Source organism: Hibiscus syriacus, unplaced genomic scaffold (genome assembly GCF_006381635.1).
Source record: "Hibiscus syriacus cultivar Baekdansim isolate YM2019G1 unplaced genomic scaffold, ASM638163v2 tig00110044_pilon, whole genome shotgun sequence".
Classification (NCBI taxonomy): Eukaryota; Viridiplantae; Streptophyta; class Magnoliopsida; order Malvales; family Malvaceae; genus Hibiscus; species Hibiscus syriacus.
In genome coordinates, this window is record NW_024062574.1 from 1,943,102 (window position 1) to 1,959,670 (window position 16,569).

Here is a 16,569-nt window from a genome sequence, read left to right on the forward strand (position 1 = left end):
TTCATCGTGGTTGTAAAGTGATCATATGCATGCATTTCTTTCTCTGGTAATGAAGAAGGCCGGCCAAAACCTAAGCTGCAATATTCTCCAATGGTTGGTATTGGTACCCTCATTCCTTGTTCCGATCCTTTTTTTTTAAGTATTTGTATTTGATACTTGTGTCGAAAACATCGATATCGATGAAAAACGGAGGAACATCAACGTTCGTGTCCGACATTCGGCCTAAATCGTACCTTATATTGAATTGTTTCTTGTTTGACAAGAAAAAGAAGCAACATTACATTAAAGAGAGAACATTGTACCAGAACGTAATAGAGGAAGTGGCGAACAAAACTCGTGAAGCTTTCGTTAAACGTTACGGTGATGATTCGGTTCATGTTCGATTCCAACAGGTAAAGTCTACTTTATTTGCCCAATTTAAGTGTATATCCAATCATTATCACGTCTGGTGTGTAATGTTTCAATCTCTTATACAAGCTATGGAAGTCGAAAATGACGAATAAAAACCGGATCGTCTCGGCAGAAAGTTTGCAACCCGTGTCGATGATCTTAATTATCCGCGGTATGAAAGTGTGGACGAATGTGGAAGTGGGAGTTTCAGTAAAGAAAAGGACCCTCAGCCGGTATGCCCCCTGCAATTCAATGTTCTATACACTGTTGTTGAAGTCATTGATGCCCTCATAAATTTACTTCGCATCGTTTAATTTTCGAGTGTCGGTCGATCGAGTCACGTTTTCAGGCACGGACGACTGCATCGATTCCCCTGCAAGGACAATCCATACAGTTTCAATGCTTCCCGGCTGATCAAAATGGAAGAATTTCGAAATCAGCTGCACATAGGAACCTTCAAAAAGTTGGTTCTTCCAAGGTATGTATATGTATATGTATATGTATATGTATATGTACATGTACATGTACATGTACATGTATTTGTATTTGTATATGTACATGTATATGTATATGCATTAGATTGATCTACAATGTGTGCTTGATTGTGATATTTTACTTTTATGTAGCAGCAACAACCAAGTAGACCATGGCTTGAAAATGCTGGTATAGTACTCAAACCTGAAATACATAATTATATATACATTCATTCATGCTTTGATTATTTGCAGGTTCCGAAAATCCGAACCCTAAAAAATCCAATCTGCGGAATCCGGCAAAGGTCGATCGAACAATGTTTTCTCATATGACTAACTTTTAATTCCTATGTCGGTCCGACTCATGTCCGACACCCCGTATCCGATGCATATCTAGATACGATACGAGTGTTGTTGTGACCCTGACTATGCTGTTATCTTATTTGCAGAAGCAACATTGGTTGAAACACAATGAGAGTGGTGGATCGAACCACCAACAAGATGAGGAAGGGGATAGCATTCTTTAGTGCTTTATAGATCGAATGGTTCGTGTACTCGAAATTGTATTTTGATTTAAACACGATCGTATCGAATACATATCCGTACCCGACACTTATATACACGATGTTTCTGCAGCTAGATTGACTGAGGAGGAGGATTTGCTTCCATGCAATGGATAAGCTATTAATGAAGGTAAGTTTTGACAATGTGACCAACATGTAATTGTGGTTTAATTTGAGGATCTATTCGATCCAGACCGTAAATTATCCATTAATTTTAGGTACTGAAGGTTTATGATAAAATAAATTTGGTCCCTTTTGATGTGATTTGTGAGAGGGATTTGATTATGATTCTGACAAAATTAATGCTGCAAGCTGGATTTCCCCAAATGCTCCCAAAAGGCATGTGCAGTGTGTTGCCTTTGTAGGGCTTGCGTAAACTTTAAGGGGAAACTATGATTTCCATCATTCAACTTTTACTATATTATTATTTTGGTGACTTAACTTTAACTTCTCTTTAATTTGGTTACTTAATTTTCTAAATTATTCTATTTTTGATTACTCAGACGTTAAATAAAAAATAACATGATGACATGACTTACTTTTATAGTGATGTGAAAGTCATAGAAGTCACTAATTTTATTTTAAATAAAAAATATTCCAAAATCTAATTACGTAATCTTAAATTAAGCATATAATTGGACAATTTTTATAATCAATAAAACAAAATTGATAACTTAAGGTCACATAAGAACCATACAAAGAAATATTAAAACTTAATCAAGAAATTCAAACAAAGATATATATAAATAAATCTAATCGTATCGACAAACGTACCACAAAAAATAATCAAATTATTAAAAGATCATTGACAAATTGTTGATTAAACTCGAGAGACATGAAAAATTATCTATGAACGTATAACAGGTATCTAAATTTAATTCAATGATCCAAAGCGAAGAAGATTAATAATATATCAAATAAGTGTCATCTTGATTAGTAATAACAAATATCACCTATAAAAAAGATAATTAAAAATAACGATCAAACAATCGAAAAAATGTATCAAAATAAAAAAAATATTACAAGGTCCCATGAAATCCAACAAAATAGATTTACTAAAAATCTAAAAGGTAATGATTTCTATGTAATTTGTAGAACATTACTTTTCCCACTGCTTTTGATTAATAAAGTATAAATGATGACCATTTCTGTTTTGACCATTCAAACCAGATCTGGTCATATAGTAATAATATAACTATAAAAACAAATCAAGTCGGCAACTAATCCATCCCCATTTTACCCTTTGAATTGAAATATCAATTTCGTTTGTTATCTTTCACTTTCCATCGTTTTCTCGCTTCCCAAACAGTAAAGTAAACGAAATGAATGGAAAGATACAAAACTGAGTTGAATCAATACTTTTGAGCTTAAAAGAAAGTATAATAATATTAACAGGTTGTAAAATAGTGACGTGTTGTCACCGTCAGTCCGTTGAACGAAAAAGCGCTTAACACACGCCGTTAGATCTAACTACAATTTTTTCCGTCTTCGTATGTACAACTAAACCGGCACAAACGACGGCACCAACTGTGCCGGCTCGTAACAAAACGGCGCCGCTGGATGCTGCCACATCTTGAAAACAAGCTTCTCAGACTCCTTTTTCTGGATCTGTCGCGGCGGCTGTTCCTGACGCGGTGACTCTTCCATCCGATCAAATGACGGAGGCGAAGAAGCGAGCGGAGACAAGAGTGGGATCGCAATGTTCCAGCTGGAAACCGGACTGATCTGTAAGGAAGCCGGAGCGCGACGTTGAAGTCGGCTGGGCTGCCGCCTATTTCCACCGTCGACGGCGGTGGTTTTCTTTGTCGAAGTTGCCATGGATGGTATTCTAGTGTTTCAGGCGAGAGTAAATGATTCTTTTTTCTTTGATTGATTAGAGAGACAAAATATGAGAGTTTAGAATTGCTGGTTTGCTTTTGGAGGGTTTTTATAGGAAGGAGGGAGCAAGTGGAACGCACGTGAAAAGGATAAGCTTAGCTGGAAGTTTACCCTTTACATATGGCTTGGATTTGGCGCTTCTTTTTCTTTGACTTTGACTGTTTTTTTAGATATTCCTTTTATTAGCCCCATGTTTTTTAAGGACAAAATTACACATTTTTACTAAATTTTATTTTTTTCTACTATTTTATTTACTGAACTTACAATATTTTTAATTTCATCACTTAATTTTACATATTTTGCTTACTCAATTGTTAATTTTCTAACGATGTTACAAAATAGATTAAATAAATACTTTTAAATTTTTAGAATGCTGAACAAAAAAGAGAATAATTAAAAATTTAATACACAATTAGAAAATTACTTAACCCCATGACCAAAGGTCATTAGTCATATCCAATAGCCTTCCGACAAGGACTAGCTATGCCGATAACCACCACGCCAATAGTTATATCCCATAAGTTATGGTTGTTCATGGATGGTTAATTGTATCATTTAGCCTAAACGGTTGATTAATAGTTATAATTATTATGAGATTTTTGAAATCGTAACTTAATCGTTATTAATGGTTCAATTACATGTTAACCTATTACAATTATTTGTAAAAAAATTCATAATTCATACTAAAAACTGTAGTATTTAGCACATATTTACACTGGTGTAAGTATCTATATCTCCCAATGTCTTGATATCTAACGACAAACACATAATTACATTGGTATAAGTATATTTCTTTATTTTCAAAGAAATAAAATATTAAAAATAACAAAAAATATTTATTAAGTTATTTGTGTTCAAATTTTATTGAATATTTATGTAATTTAAAAATAATATAAAATTATATTAAGTTATTTGCGTAAAAATATAATAAATTAGAAACATAATTATACAATTAACTTATTAACCATTAATCGTTTATCAAAACTCATAACCATAACCTTAACCATTAATCATCATTTGTCAGTTCGGCTAACATAAATTGTCTAATATTAACGGTTCGATTAATTTACTTATTAAATATGACGGTTATATGAATTAACAGTTTCAGATTTTTTGAACAACCCTACCATCATCTTTTTGAAAATAGTTAGAAGTGCTGATACATCGTTAAAAAAAACCCTCCAAACTCCCTACATCTAGTCGTAGATATTTTTTCTTCTTTTTTTTGATCTATATCGTCCACTATCGGATGGAGCTCAAATGAGGATATTTTAATCTCCTCATCTATGCGCATCTCTTTACGGTTGGAATTCATCATCCGACCACCGGAGCCACCACCATTGAAATTCAAAGGTAAAGTCCATTCTTTATCGTCATATTTCCTTTCGTTTCTTCTGTTGATAGTTCCTTTTCTGATTTTCTCTGTTTTTTCTATGATACTGTTGTTTCAACTATTAAATTTAACCTTTAAATTAATTAAATAAATAAATTGATTTTTTATTAAATTGATCATTACGTCTTAATAATTATTTTAGAATAAAATATTATCTTCACGTTATTCACTATCACATGCCATATTCATATATATTAATTTAAAAAATCTATTTTTTAAATTAATAATTTTTTAAAATTTCACTTGTTAGTATCGTGTTGTGACACGTGATAACAATCGATTCAAAAAGATCTATTTAATTTAACGATTAATATTAGTAAAAAAGCTAAATTAACAAAATTTCAGAGTATGAAAAATAATTAAATGCAAAAATAATATTTTAAATGAAAAAGTTATCAAGTTCAGAATCTAATATAAAATTAAAACTCAAGGGATTAAATTGTTAAAATTACCAAATTCTGCTATAAGGAAGGTATTCCCAGCTGGACTCAGCCGATGCCAGCCGGCCAAGCCACCTCCAAACAACAACAGAAGGATGACGTGGACTAAATACCATGGGTGGGGCAAGTCAGTGTTGTCCACGCGCCGCTGGATTTGGACACCCAATGCCTATGTTGACCACATAGAGCAATAATGCTTCATATAAACTTTTGCTCCCAAATAATTTCATAATGTTTTTTATTTTGAATTTCGCCCCTCTATTTTGTAGAAAACAAAAGTTTAATCCTTTTATTTTTTTTAATATAATCACCTGATATTTGACCTATTGATCGATTCATCTGAATTCGGATAATGCAAAGATGTCGGAGTTATCGCATAAACTAAAATTTATACGAGCATATCTATTTTAATATTATGCGTCTTATTTAAGGTTTAAGAACCATTATTTTAGTTCTAAGGTTCAAATTTGATCTTATAATCTAAGACTTTAATACAGTCAAAAGATACTATTGAATGCTGATTTTGAATAGTCAAAAAAATAATTTAATAATTTTTTTTTAAATAATGGGCTGTGAAAAACATGCTATTAATTTAGAAAAGGAGAGAATAATTAATTGCATTTGATAATAATAAGTAGGGGTGACGATTTAATCTGAAATTGATGGATTTTGATCTGATCTGATTTAATTGGATAGAATCTTCATTTAAAAAAAATCAAGTTCGAATTGGTTTGGATCAGATTTTTTAAAGAGGATAAGGTCGGATCGGGTCAGGTGGCGATGAAAAAACTCCAACTTTACCCGACCCATGGATAATAATGCAATTTATCTAAAAAATATTATTTTTTAATTAAACACTTATTTTATACCTAGTTAGGTCAATCAAGTTTATACTACAAAAATTTGGGTCGGATTGAAGAAGGCGGGTAAAGAATATATATTTTCGGATCGGGTCAAATGAAGGATATATAATGTTCAGATCAAGTCGAGTTCAAATGAATGAATTAACCTAAAAATCGGATTAATCAAAAATTCAACCGGTTGTTATCTCTAATGATAACCCATTTTTTTAAATGGGCTTCATGTTCCATTTCCAATGGACTATACTATGAATAAGGCCTCCTAGTAGCAAAACTTATATTTTAGTCCTTTTCTTAATTACATGGCATCAACATTGGACTGGAAATGAAGGGTCGGCCTAGCGAGCCAACCCTTTTGGATTCGACAAATTGTGTCGCCCATACGTCTTGATAGTACCGTACACCTTTTCAGATATATCTTTTGGAAAGAGAATAATAACATCATGACGAGCAATATTCAGAGCATTCCTTTACTTGATTTCACGTTGAGCGTCCAGCAGGTGGGATAGGTAGGGTTGACAACTATAACGATGGCATGTGACGAGCGAGCCCGTAATGGAAAGGGAAAGAGAGGTCCTGGAGTTTATAAGCGATGAGCTGATGATGTTGCACATCTTATCAAACATGTTTTTAAAGAAGAGAATAATGGTCCGACGAAACTAATCCGACGAAAAGTCATCTCCACTGACAATGGAAAATAGTAGGATACATGCTATACAAATTTGATGATGCATTGCATTCTAGTTTGCATTGATTGTGATAAAAGATTTGGTTCTTGACTGCAAACTATGAACACAGCGTAATGTAGAAGCATTATTACCACTTGACAGTCGATGCACTTAATGCGTTCTCGGTCAACAGTGCCAATATAGAACTGGGTATTTGACCTAGCCCAAGTACTCTTCAAACCTCATATTTTATGATGTAGGCTTCAAATAAACCGACTAAATCTGATTATTATTTTTTATCGAACATGCCATCACTGCATATATAAACTGCTATATGCCCAAAGTAGGATGATGGGAAAGAGGGAAGAAAGAGAAACCAACCTCTCCTCCACAGCGGGAATGAGCCCACCTGTTAAAGCCACTCCACCAATCTGAAGCACAAAACCAAGTTAAAAGTTCGATTCTTAAAATATGAAAGCATATCATGTGGTCTACACTTTTTAAGAGTCTCACCAATTGAATGCTACAAAACAATTTTCTATGCAAGTCTATGCGACCTGTCAAATAACAAAATAAGATGGGGTGTTATAGGTTATTAGAACCTGCTGAATTATCACTATGCAAAAAACTACCAGTTGAAAGAATGCTACTGGTTATGGCTTCCGCTAGGCCAACCTTCTCTTCTTTCTTAGGTTTCATTGGAAAAAATGGATAGTTATCCCACATTTGTAAACCAGCATTACCGCTAGGATAAAGACCATCTGGCATGTCAGATCTTCTTGGGAATTCTATATGCCATGTTTCTTCCAGCATATCTTCATAGTCATGAAACCTGGTGAAGCACGCGATCAAAATAACCCTAAAGGAAATAATTCAAAACTACTTCCAGAGAAGAGAGCAATATTGAACAAGCATTACTAACCAAGAACGGGGTGGAGGAGGATATAAATCGGGAATCAAAAGTGTTGGGTAGAACAAACCCATAGGAGGAACCTGTTTAAAACGAACCATCAATGATAAATCCTTCGGAGAGAAGTAAGAAAATGATGTCCAAGTTAAAACATACACTCAGAGCAGTTAGCCTTGTCTTATGAGATCCTGCAGGCATGGCATCCTCATAAGAATGAACTACAGCAACATCATCAAGTTCACCCTCCTGTGAAACTGCGCGTTGAGAAAGTATAATAAGAGTATTTCCACAGCAAAGAAACCTAAGAATACCAGGTACAGGAGCTTAAGGGTTCACCTTGATCTCACAATAGGACTCCTTTAGCCTGTTCAGCATCAATAAATCTATAGGCTTTGTCAAAATGTCAGTACGAATTTGTGGCCATGTCTGAAGGTGCCTCTGGGTCCAAAGAAGACATCTTGATATATCCTGGAAAAGTACATAAAAATGATGAAATTAATCACCAACGAAAAGAAACAAATGGTATCTTTAATTTTAACCTGAGGAAGAAAAGTTTTAGATAAACCCTATAAGATAATGACATAAACAGATTTGACCAACATCGACAAATATTCAATAATGAAGATTGAAACCTATCCGCCAAAGGGTAAAGTCTTCTCTGTATTCGGTAGAGCCACTCCATCCTGTAGACAATAAGAGTTTTCAATAGCGTAAGACCGCAGCTCTCTCAAGTTAGTCATTTCCCATTTATGCTACACATAATAGGATCAAGCTCAAAACAAATATCAAATGTCTAATTTGTGAGTAGTGTAGTCCCTTCAACCGAAGAAAAGGAATAAATCTACACAAATAATAAAAGAGAGCTACTTATATGTGAACCAGTCACCTCAACACAAATGACTGATGACACTTGAGCACCCAAATTTACAACACATGCCTTTGATAATAATCGTTCCGATTTAATGATGAAAATTGAGAAAGCTTTATACGTTTTACAACACATTTAATATCATAGTGACTGTTTTACGTGCCCATGGCCATTACCTTTGATTAATGATCCATTATTTGAGTTCTTGATACATCATTAATAAAACACTTTCTTTTATTTTTCAACCCATCTTATCATTGTTAGCAATGTGGAACTTGACCTCATCAAACTATAAACACGTTATTTTTCGATTATCAAGAATTTCGACTAATTGTTAATCGAAAAATCTTGAACATATATTACAATCGGATAGTATTACCATTATATAACAAATATCTTCTCCCTTTGTATTTATCAGAAGATTTGAATAGTCCATATGGATTACTCAAAAATGATATCCGACTCCAAGAGTATATATGAAGAAGATCGATCCGGCGACTCCGGAACTCGAATACGACCGAGCAAGTAAATTAAAAGCTTTCGACGAGTCGAAAGCTGGTGTAAAATGACTTGTTGATGCTGGAATCAAACAAGTTCCGAGGATGTTCCATCAACCAAGAGATGGTTACTCAGTTTCATGTGGCACACAATCAGTATTCCTGTTATAGACTTAGAAGGAATGAAGCGAAACCGAAATACTCGTAAGGAGATGGTAGAGAAAGTTTGAAACGTGTCGAAGACGTGGGGGTTCTTCCAAGTGCTCAACCATGGGATTCCAATGAATGTCATGGAGGGGATAAGGATGGTACATAGGTTTTTCGATCAAGATGTCGAGGCTAAAAGCTGATTCTTCTCTCGCAATTACACGAGATGAGTGGTTTACAATTCGAATTTCGATCTGTATAGCACACCGGCGGCTAAACGGAGAGATACGGTTGTGTGTTCCATGGCCCCTTATCCTCCCAAACCGGAAGAGTTGCCTGCAGTTTTCAGGTATGCAAAAACATAACCATTGAAGTATACATATTCGGACATGAAAGTGGTTCTTAATTTACCTGTAGGGATATAATGGTGGAATACTCAAAGCAAGTAACGAATTTGGGTTATTTCTTGTTCGAGTTACTGTATGAGGCTCTCGGTCTCGACCCTGATTACCTGCAAGAAATCGATTGCGCTAAGGGTCTGGTCATGTTTTCACATTACTATCCGGTTTGTCCACACCCGGAACTGACTTTAGGCTCAAGCAAGCATGCAGACAATGGCTTTCCCACTGTCCTCCTACAGGACAATGTTGGTGGTCTCCAAGTATTTCATCAAAATCAATGGATCGATGTACCCCCGACGCCCCGTGCTCTAGGAGATCTCCTACAGGCAAGTCGATGTTACTCCGACTCTTCCTTTATCTTAAAGCACTTGAATTTGATACCGACATGTTTTTTTTGTTTCAGCTTATATCGAATGACGGATTTACGAGTGTGTATCATAGAGTGTTGATAAACTCTGTAAGTCCTTGAGTATCAGTGGCAAGCTTCTTCACCACTGCTCTTCTGCCGGACTCGAGAATATACGGACTGATTAAGGAGTTGTTATAGGAAAACAACCCTCCAAAATACAGGGAAACCACTGTCAAAGCCTATATTACGTACTTCAACTCGAAAGTCCTTGGTGGTGCTTCACCATTGCCACATTTCAAGCTCTCAGAACTCGACCATGGAGATCGAAAACAGCGGCCACATCTTCATAAATAGTTTATGTTATTTATGAACCTAAGCAGCAAGCAGCGTGTGCACTTTCTTTAGTTTTCTTTTGACTTGTAGCTAGAAACTTGTAAAATGCATAATTTTCAATGAAGTTGAAATGATGGGGTTGAATTTTCAGCAATAATTGAAACTTTACAAACGGCAATAATTGACTAATTACCATATTTTTGGCTTTACCATTAGCCATTTACCACAGTGTTCTATATCACCACGTTTCCTCCTGTGTTTTGCTGATAATTGCAAATTCTAATGGCGAAGCCGGAATACGATCGAACAAGCGAATTGAAAGCTTTTGATGAAACAAAAGCGGGTGTTAAAGGAATTGTTGATGCTGGAATTAAACAGGTTCCTCGGATATTCCATCATCCACCAGATGAGTTCCAAAAGAACTCATCTGTCTCGGATGATGGTATACCTGTTAGTATTCCAGTTATCGATCTCGAAGGCTTGAGAGAAGATCCCGGGACTCGTCGGAAGATCGTTGACAAAGTTAAAAGTGCATCCGAATCATTTGGCTTTTTCCAAGTTGTGAACCATGGGATCCCCGTGAGTGTCCTGGAGGAGATGAAGGATGGTGTTCTCCGTTTTTTCGAGCAAGATTTGGAGGCGAAAAAGAAGTTCTTCACTCGGGATTATAGCTCGAAAAGCGTGGTCTACAACAGCAATTTCGATCTTTATAGCTCACCAGCAGCCAACTGGAGAGATACACTTTTCAGCTTTATGGCTCCCAATCCTCCCATGCCAGAAGAGTTACCGGAGGTATCCAGGTATCTTATCATATACGTAACGTGTTTAGTCGAGTTAATGAATCTTATTACTGCCGTTTTCGATTTACGAAACGAATCGAATGACCGGAACAAGACAGGAAAGTGTCCGCAGTAGCGTTGATGAGTAGTTGATTTGTAGCTTGTGGTCCCGGTAGGTTTCTATTCCATTGGTTTTTCCGCCACAATTCTCATGATATCTTGATAAACTCCTCAACTCACCTCGATTTCCCATGTCTAGTGAACCATACATACATACATACATACATACATAACTTATTAGGTGCTTAAATTTGTTTGAAGGGATATAATGATGGAGTACTCGAATCAAGTAATGCAATTGGGTTATTTGCTATTTGAGTTACTCTCTGAGGCTCTAGGATTGCAGCCTAATCACCTGAAAGACATGGATTGTGCTAAAGGGCTAGCCATGCTGTCGCATTATTATCCAGCGTGTCCGCAACCGGAACTCACTCTCGGTACGACCAAGCACTCCGACAATGACTTCCTAACGGTGCTCCTACAAGACCATATCGGAGGCCTCCAAGTTCTTCATGAAAGCCAATGGGTTGATGTACCCCCAACTCCTGGTGCACTGGTCATTAACATCGGCGATTTTCTACAGGCAAGTAACCTGCATGGATCAACTGGGATAATCATAATTCATAAGCCCCTCTTTACCTCGCTCGATATTTACCGGGTTTTGAAGCTAATTTGATCGTATTTTGCTGGTTTTTTCTTGTTCAGCTGATATCAAACGATGCTTTTAAAAGCGTGGAGCATAGAGTGGTGGCGAATTCTGCAGGGCCGAGAGTATCGGTGGCCTGCTTTTTCAGCACCGTTCTTCTGGCGGATTCAAGGACTTATGGACCGATTAAGGAGTTGTTATCGGAAGAAAATCCTCCAAAATACAGGGAAATCACCATAAGTGAATATGTTGAATATTACCAAGCAAAAGGCCTTGATGGTACCTCTGCCCTGCTTCATTTCAAGCTCTAAACATGGCCATGGAGATTATTATAGCGGCAATGCCGATCGGTTTAGAGAAGTCTATGAAATATCGTTCTTCGAAAACCAGCTAATAAGTGTTGTATTTTCGAATTTGTTTAAAGGATGTGTGGGTGCATATGAGTTCTAAGTTTGTATAACATCATATCCACTTAATGAACTAATTAATGGAGAAAAAATTAGACAATAAACATGCAGTTTTTCAACGTAATTAATTAAGTTCAACTTGATCATGGAAGTAGCTGAGATTTGACAATAATCTTAGTCTTAGGCTTTTCTATTTTTTATTAGTCGGAAGATCGTTGAGAAAGTTAGGAATGCGTCGGTATCGGTATCATGGGGTTTCTTCCAAGTTGTGAACCATGGAATCCCGGTGAGTGTCCTGGAGGAGACGCAGGATGGTGTCGTCGGGTTTTTCGAGCAAGATTTGGAGGTGAAAAAGTTCTTTATTCGGGATATCGGGACGAACAAAGTGATCTACAGTAGCAATTTTGATCATATAGCTCACCAGCAGCAAACTGGAGGGATACACTTTCTGCTTCATGGCTCCCAATCCTCCCATGCCAGATGAGTTACCGGCGGTATCCGGGTATCTTATCATAGGTTCCGTGTTTTTTCGAGTTAAGAGATCCGACAATGAATCGAATGACTGAAACATGACACATACATACATACTTTTTAGGTGCGTTTGCAGGGCTATAATGATGGGGTACTCAAAACAAGTAAGACAATTGGGTTATTTTCTATTTGAGTTACTCTCAGAGGCTCTAGGATTGCAGCCTGATCACCTGAAAGACATGGATTGCGCTAAAGGGCTAGCTATGCTGTCGCATTATTATCCGGCATGTCTGCAACCGGAACTCACTCTCGGTACGACCAAGCACTCCGAAAACGACTTCCTCACGGTGCTCCTACAAGACCATATCGGTACCTCTGCCCTGCTTCATTTCAAGTTCTAAACATATGGCCATGGAGTTGATTATATCAGCAATACCAGATATTAGGTGCATGACAAAACGATGATGATTATGATGATGCCGTAGATTCCATGTTTTGGACCGCAAATGAATTTAGTAGCTTAAATTTATTTAATTAAATAAGCTAAGTTGATTAAGTTTTTAATTTGCTCCAAAAATGCAATTTGTTAAAATAATTAAGTTCAACTCGCTGATGGAAGTCAATACAACAGTATTATAAAGATCCACATTTCCTCTGGTTTTCACTGATAATTTCTGAGGTAGAAAGAGAGTTTCAATTGTGAGTCTACAGCCGGAATATGATCGAACAAGTGAGTTGAAAGCTTTCGATGAAACAAAAGCTGGTGTTAAAGGACTTGTCGATGCAGGAATTAAACATGTTCCTCAGATGTTCCATCATCCATCAGATGAGTTACAGAACAACTCATCTGTCTCGGATGATGCCATCCACGTTAGTATTCCGCTTATTGATCTCGAAGGTGTGAAGGAAGATCCTGGGACTCGTCGCGAGATCGTCGAGAAAGTTAGGAGTGCATCGGAATCATGGGGTTTCTTCCAAGTCATGAACCATGGAATCCCAGTGAGTGTCCTGGTGGGTATGCAGGATGGTGTAGTCCGGTTTTTCGAGCAAGATTTGGAGGTTAAAAAGTTCTTTACTCGGGATACCAGGACCAAAAAAGTGGCCTACATTAGCAATTTTCATCTTTATAGCTCACCAGCAGCATACTGGAACGATACACTTTACTGCACCATGGCTCCCGATCCTCCCCTGCCGGAGGAGTTACCGGAGTTATCCAGGTAAACTCGACTTGAAAATGCTTTAAATCTGTACATGCCATGGAAAAAATTTGGGTTTGTTTGTAGGGACATAATCATGGAATACTCGAATTAAGTAACGCAATTGGGTTATTTTCTGTTAGAATTACTCTCCGAGGCAGTAGGATTGCAGCCTCATAACCTGAAAGACATGGATTGTGCTGAAGGCCTCATTATGCTGTCGGCTTATTATCCGTCATTTTCTAATCTTAATTTTTATCTTAAAATTGAGCCTTAATTTTTTTAATTTTATTTTTACCTTATAATTGAAGTCCTTAATTTTTTTCAATCATACTTTTTACATAATTTGAGTACCTAATTTAATCATTGTTCTACCATTTATTAATATAATATTAAATTAATTATTTAAAGTAATATAATATACTTCCTATCTTTTAGTTTCATTCAGGTCCCAAAAAATATATGAAAAGGCTTTGGTTCGTGCTCATCTATATCATAAATAAAAGCAACCCCCGAAATCCATATAACGCGGGGGTGGATACACATTTCCTCCTGTGTTTCGCTGATAATTGCTAAGGTGAAAAAAAAGTTTAACGGCAAATCTAAAGCCTGAATATGATCGAAAAAGTGAATTGAAAGCTTTCGATCAAACAAAAGCAGGAGTTAAAGGACTTGTTGATGCTTGAATTAAACAGGTTCCTCGGATATTCCATCCTCCTCCAGATATGTTGAAGGACTCATTTGTTTCAGTTGGTGGCATCCATACGAGAATTCCAGTTATTCGAAGGTGCGAAGGAAGATCCCGGGACTCGTTGGAAGATCGTTGAGGAAGTTAGATGTGCATCCGAATCATGGGGTTTCTACCAAGTTGTGAACCATGAATCCCAGTGAGTGTCCTGGAGGAGATGCAAGATGGTGTCGTCGGGTTTTTCGAGCAAGATTTGGAGGTGAAAAAGAAGTTCTTTACTCGGGATATTGTGACGAACAAAGTGGCCTACATTAGCAATTTTCATCTTTATAGGTCACCAGCAGCTTACTGGAAGGATACACTTTACTGCACCATGGCTCCCGATCCTCCCCTGCCGGAAGAATTACCGGTGGTATCCAGTTAAACTCGACCCGAAAATGCTTTAAATCTGTACATGCCTATGGATAAAATTCGGGTTTGTTTGTAGGGATATAATCATGGAGTACTCGAATCAAGTAAGGCAATTGGGTTATTTTCTGTTCAGTTATTCTCCAGGCACTAGGATTGCAGCCTCGACACCTGAAAGACATGGATTGTGCTGAAGGCCTCATTATGCTGTTGGCTTATTATCCGTCATGTCTGCAACCGGAACTCACTCTCGGCATAACCAATCATTCCGACAACGACTTCCTCACGGTGGTCCTACAAAACCATATTAGTGGCCTCCAAGTTCTTCATCAAAACAAATGGGTGGATGCCACCCCAATTCCTGGTGCCCTAGTCATTAACATTGGCGATCTCCTACAGGTAACCTTACATTTCGTTGAGATTAAGATGTCGGGATTCGAATTCATATAAACTGACTCGAACACGTACTGATTACTAATTTGATACCAATTTTCTGTGTTTTTTCAGCTAATATCAAATGAAGCATTGAAAAACGTGGAACACGGAGTGGTGGCAAAATCTGCAGGGACTAGAGTATCAATGGTCTGCTTTTTCGGGACTGTTCACAATACAAATACAAAAACTTATGGATCAATTAGGGAATTATTATCAGAAAAAAGGCCTCCAAAATACAGGGAAGTTACTATAAGAGAATATGTTTCTCATTTCAATTCAAAAGGTCTTGATGGTACTTCTGCCCTCCCACATTTCAAGCTCTGAACATGTTCATGGAGGTTAAATTACAGCAGCTATACCCTATAAATTATTAGGATCATAAATGAATCGACCTTATTGAACAAATAAAGTTGTGTTATAGTCCGGTTGTTTATTTCTGAAAGTATTAATTTCTGGTCTATAAATTCGTTTAATTTTTTAATATCATGTTTATATTTATTTATTTATTTTTAAAGGTGATTATATTCATTTGTCACAAATATGTTCTTTAACGATTGCGCAAACATGTTCATTAATTTAACGTTGACAACTAGGGGTGAGAATAGGCCAAGCCAGGCCAGGCCATGCTTTAATAGCTGGGCCTGGCCTACAATGATTTTTATAGGCCTGAGCCTAGCCTGGTCTGTTTAAAAGTCTATTTAAAAGCCTGTTTAACAATAAACATTTAATATTTTCAGTTTAGTCATTAATTTTAGAGTAAAATACCTATTAAGTCACTCTAACTTAGTACATTTTACAAAGTAGTCACTCTAAATAGGCCAATCTATCAGGCTTATAAGGCTTTTTAATAGGCCTAAGCCTGACCTGTTTAATTAAATAGGCTTTTAAAAAGGCCTGAGCCTGGCCTTTTTACTAAATAGGCCAGACTTTATACAGGTCAGGCCGTAGGCCGGCCTGGCCTATTCCCACCCCTAACAACCAACTCTCTCTTTTCACCCTTTCATTTGGAAAAAATGGTTAAATTATGCCTTTAGTCCTTAATTTCTTACACTTCATAGTTTAAACTCTAAATTTTATCTTATGTTCAATTTAGTCTCTACTTTTATTAATATTTAAAATGTAAAAAATAAAGGAAAAAAGAATAAAATAAACAAGCTTATAAAAGAGCCGATAAATGATATTATAAGCGATTCGATAAACTAGTCAATAAATGAGTCGATAAATAATATTATAAACTAGTCGATAAACAGATCGATAAACAATCTTATTTTTAACATTAATGAACTGAACACACCTCTTCTGATGTTTA

The 16,569-nt window shown here is 36.5% G+C and overlaps 3 protein-coding genes and 4 pseudogenes across 3 annotated transcripts; 5 read left to right on the top strand and 2 right to left on the bottom strand.

Annotated features, from left to right (window-relative positions):
- Window positions 1-2,921: 2,921 nt before the first annotated feature.
- LOC120213866 (uncharacterized protein At4g14450, chloroplastic-like) lies at window positions 2,922-3,328 on the bottom strand. The gene has a single exon (XM_039211914.1). The coding sequence runs from the start codon at window positions 3,242-3,244 to the stop codon at window positions 2,927-2,929; it is 318 nt and encodes a 105-aa protein (XP_039067845.1). The 5' UTR covers window positions 3,245-3,328; the 3' UTR covers window positions 2,922-2,926.
- Window positions 3,329-6,831: 3,503 nt separating this feature from the next.
- On the bottom strand, window positions 6,832-8,315 carry LOC120213654 (annotated as a pseudogene).
- Window positions 8,316-8,860: 545 nt separating this feature from the next.
- On the top strand, window positions 8,861-10,191 carry LOC120213870 (annotated as a pseudogene).
- A 196-nt stretch (window positions 10,192-10,387) lies between these two features.
- On the top strand, window positions 10,388-12,186 carry LOC120213869 (1-aminocyclopropane-1-carboxylate oxidase homolog 1-like). Its single transcript, XM_039211916.1, has 3 exons — window positions 10,388-10,970; window positions 11,271-11,592; window positions 11,715-12,186. The coding sequence occupies exons 1-3, from the start codon at window positions 10,453-10,455 to the stop codon at window positions 11,964-11,966; spliced, it is 1,092 nt and encodes a 363-aa protein (XP_039067847.1). The 5' UTR covers window positions 10,388-10,452; the 3' UTR covers window positions 11,967-12,186.
- Window positions 12,168-12,934, top strand: LOC120213655 (annotated as a pseudogene).
- A 4-nt stretch (window positions 12,935-12,938) lies between these two features.
- LOC120213656 (1-aminocyclopropane-1-carboxylate oxidase homolog) lies at window positions 12,939-13,754 on the top strand. The gene is made up of 2 exons (XM_039211736.1): window positions 12,939-12,979; window positions 13,217-13,754. Exons 1-2 carry the CDS (start codon window positions 12,939-12,941, stop codon window positions 13,752-13,754), a joined length of 579 nt encoding a protein of 192 aa, XP_039067667.1.
- Window positions 13,755-13,919: 165 nt separating this feature from the next.
- LOC120213657 lies at window positions 13,920-15,623 on the top strand (annotated as a pseudogene).
- Window positions 15,624-16,569: the final 946 nt, after the last annotated feature.

Coding starts and splice junctions, on each gene's coding strand:
- LOC120213866 (XM_039211914.1), bottom strand. CDS start 3,244: ATGGCAACTTCGACAAAGAAAACCACCGCCGTCGACGGTGGAAATAGG.
- LOC120213869 (XM_039211916.1), top strand. CDS start 10,453: ATGGCGAAGCCGGAATACGATCGAACAAGCGAATTGAAAGCTTTTGAT. Junction 10,971..11,270: donor GAGTTACCGGAGGTATCCAG/GTATCTTATCAT, acceptor ATTTGTTTGAAG/GGATATAATGATGGAGTACT. Junction 11,593..11,714: donor ACATCGGCGATTTTCTACAG/GCAAGTAACCTG, acceptor TTTCTTGTTCAG/CTGATATCAAACGATGCTTT.
- LOC120213656 (XM_039211736.1), top strand. CDS start 12,939: ATGGCCATGGAGTTGATTATATCAGCAATACCAGATATTAG. Junction 12,980..13,216: donor TCAGCAATACCAGATATTAG/GTGCATGACAAA, acceptor TTTCTGAGGTAG/AAAGAGAGTTTCAATTGTGA.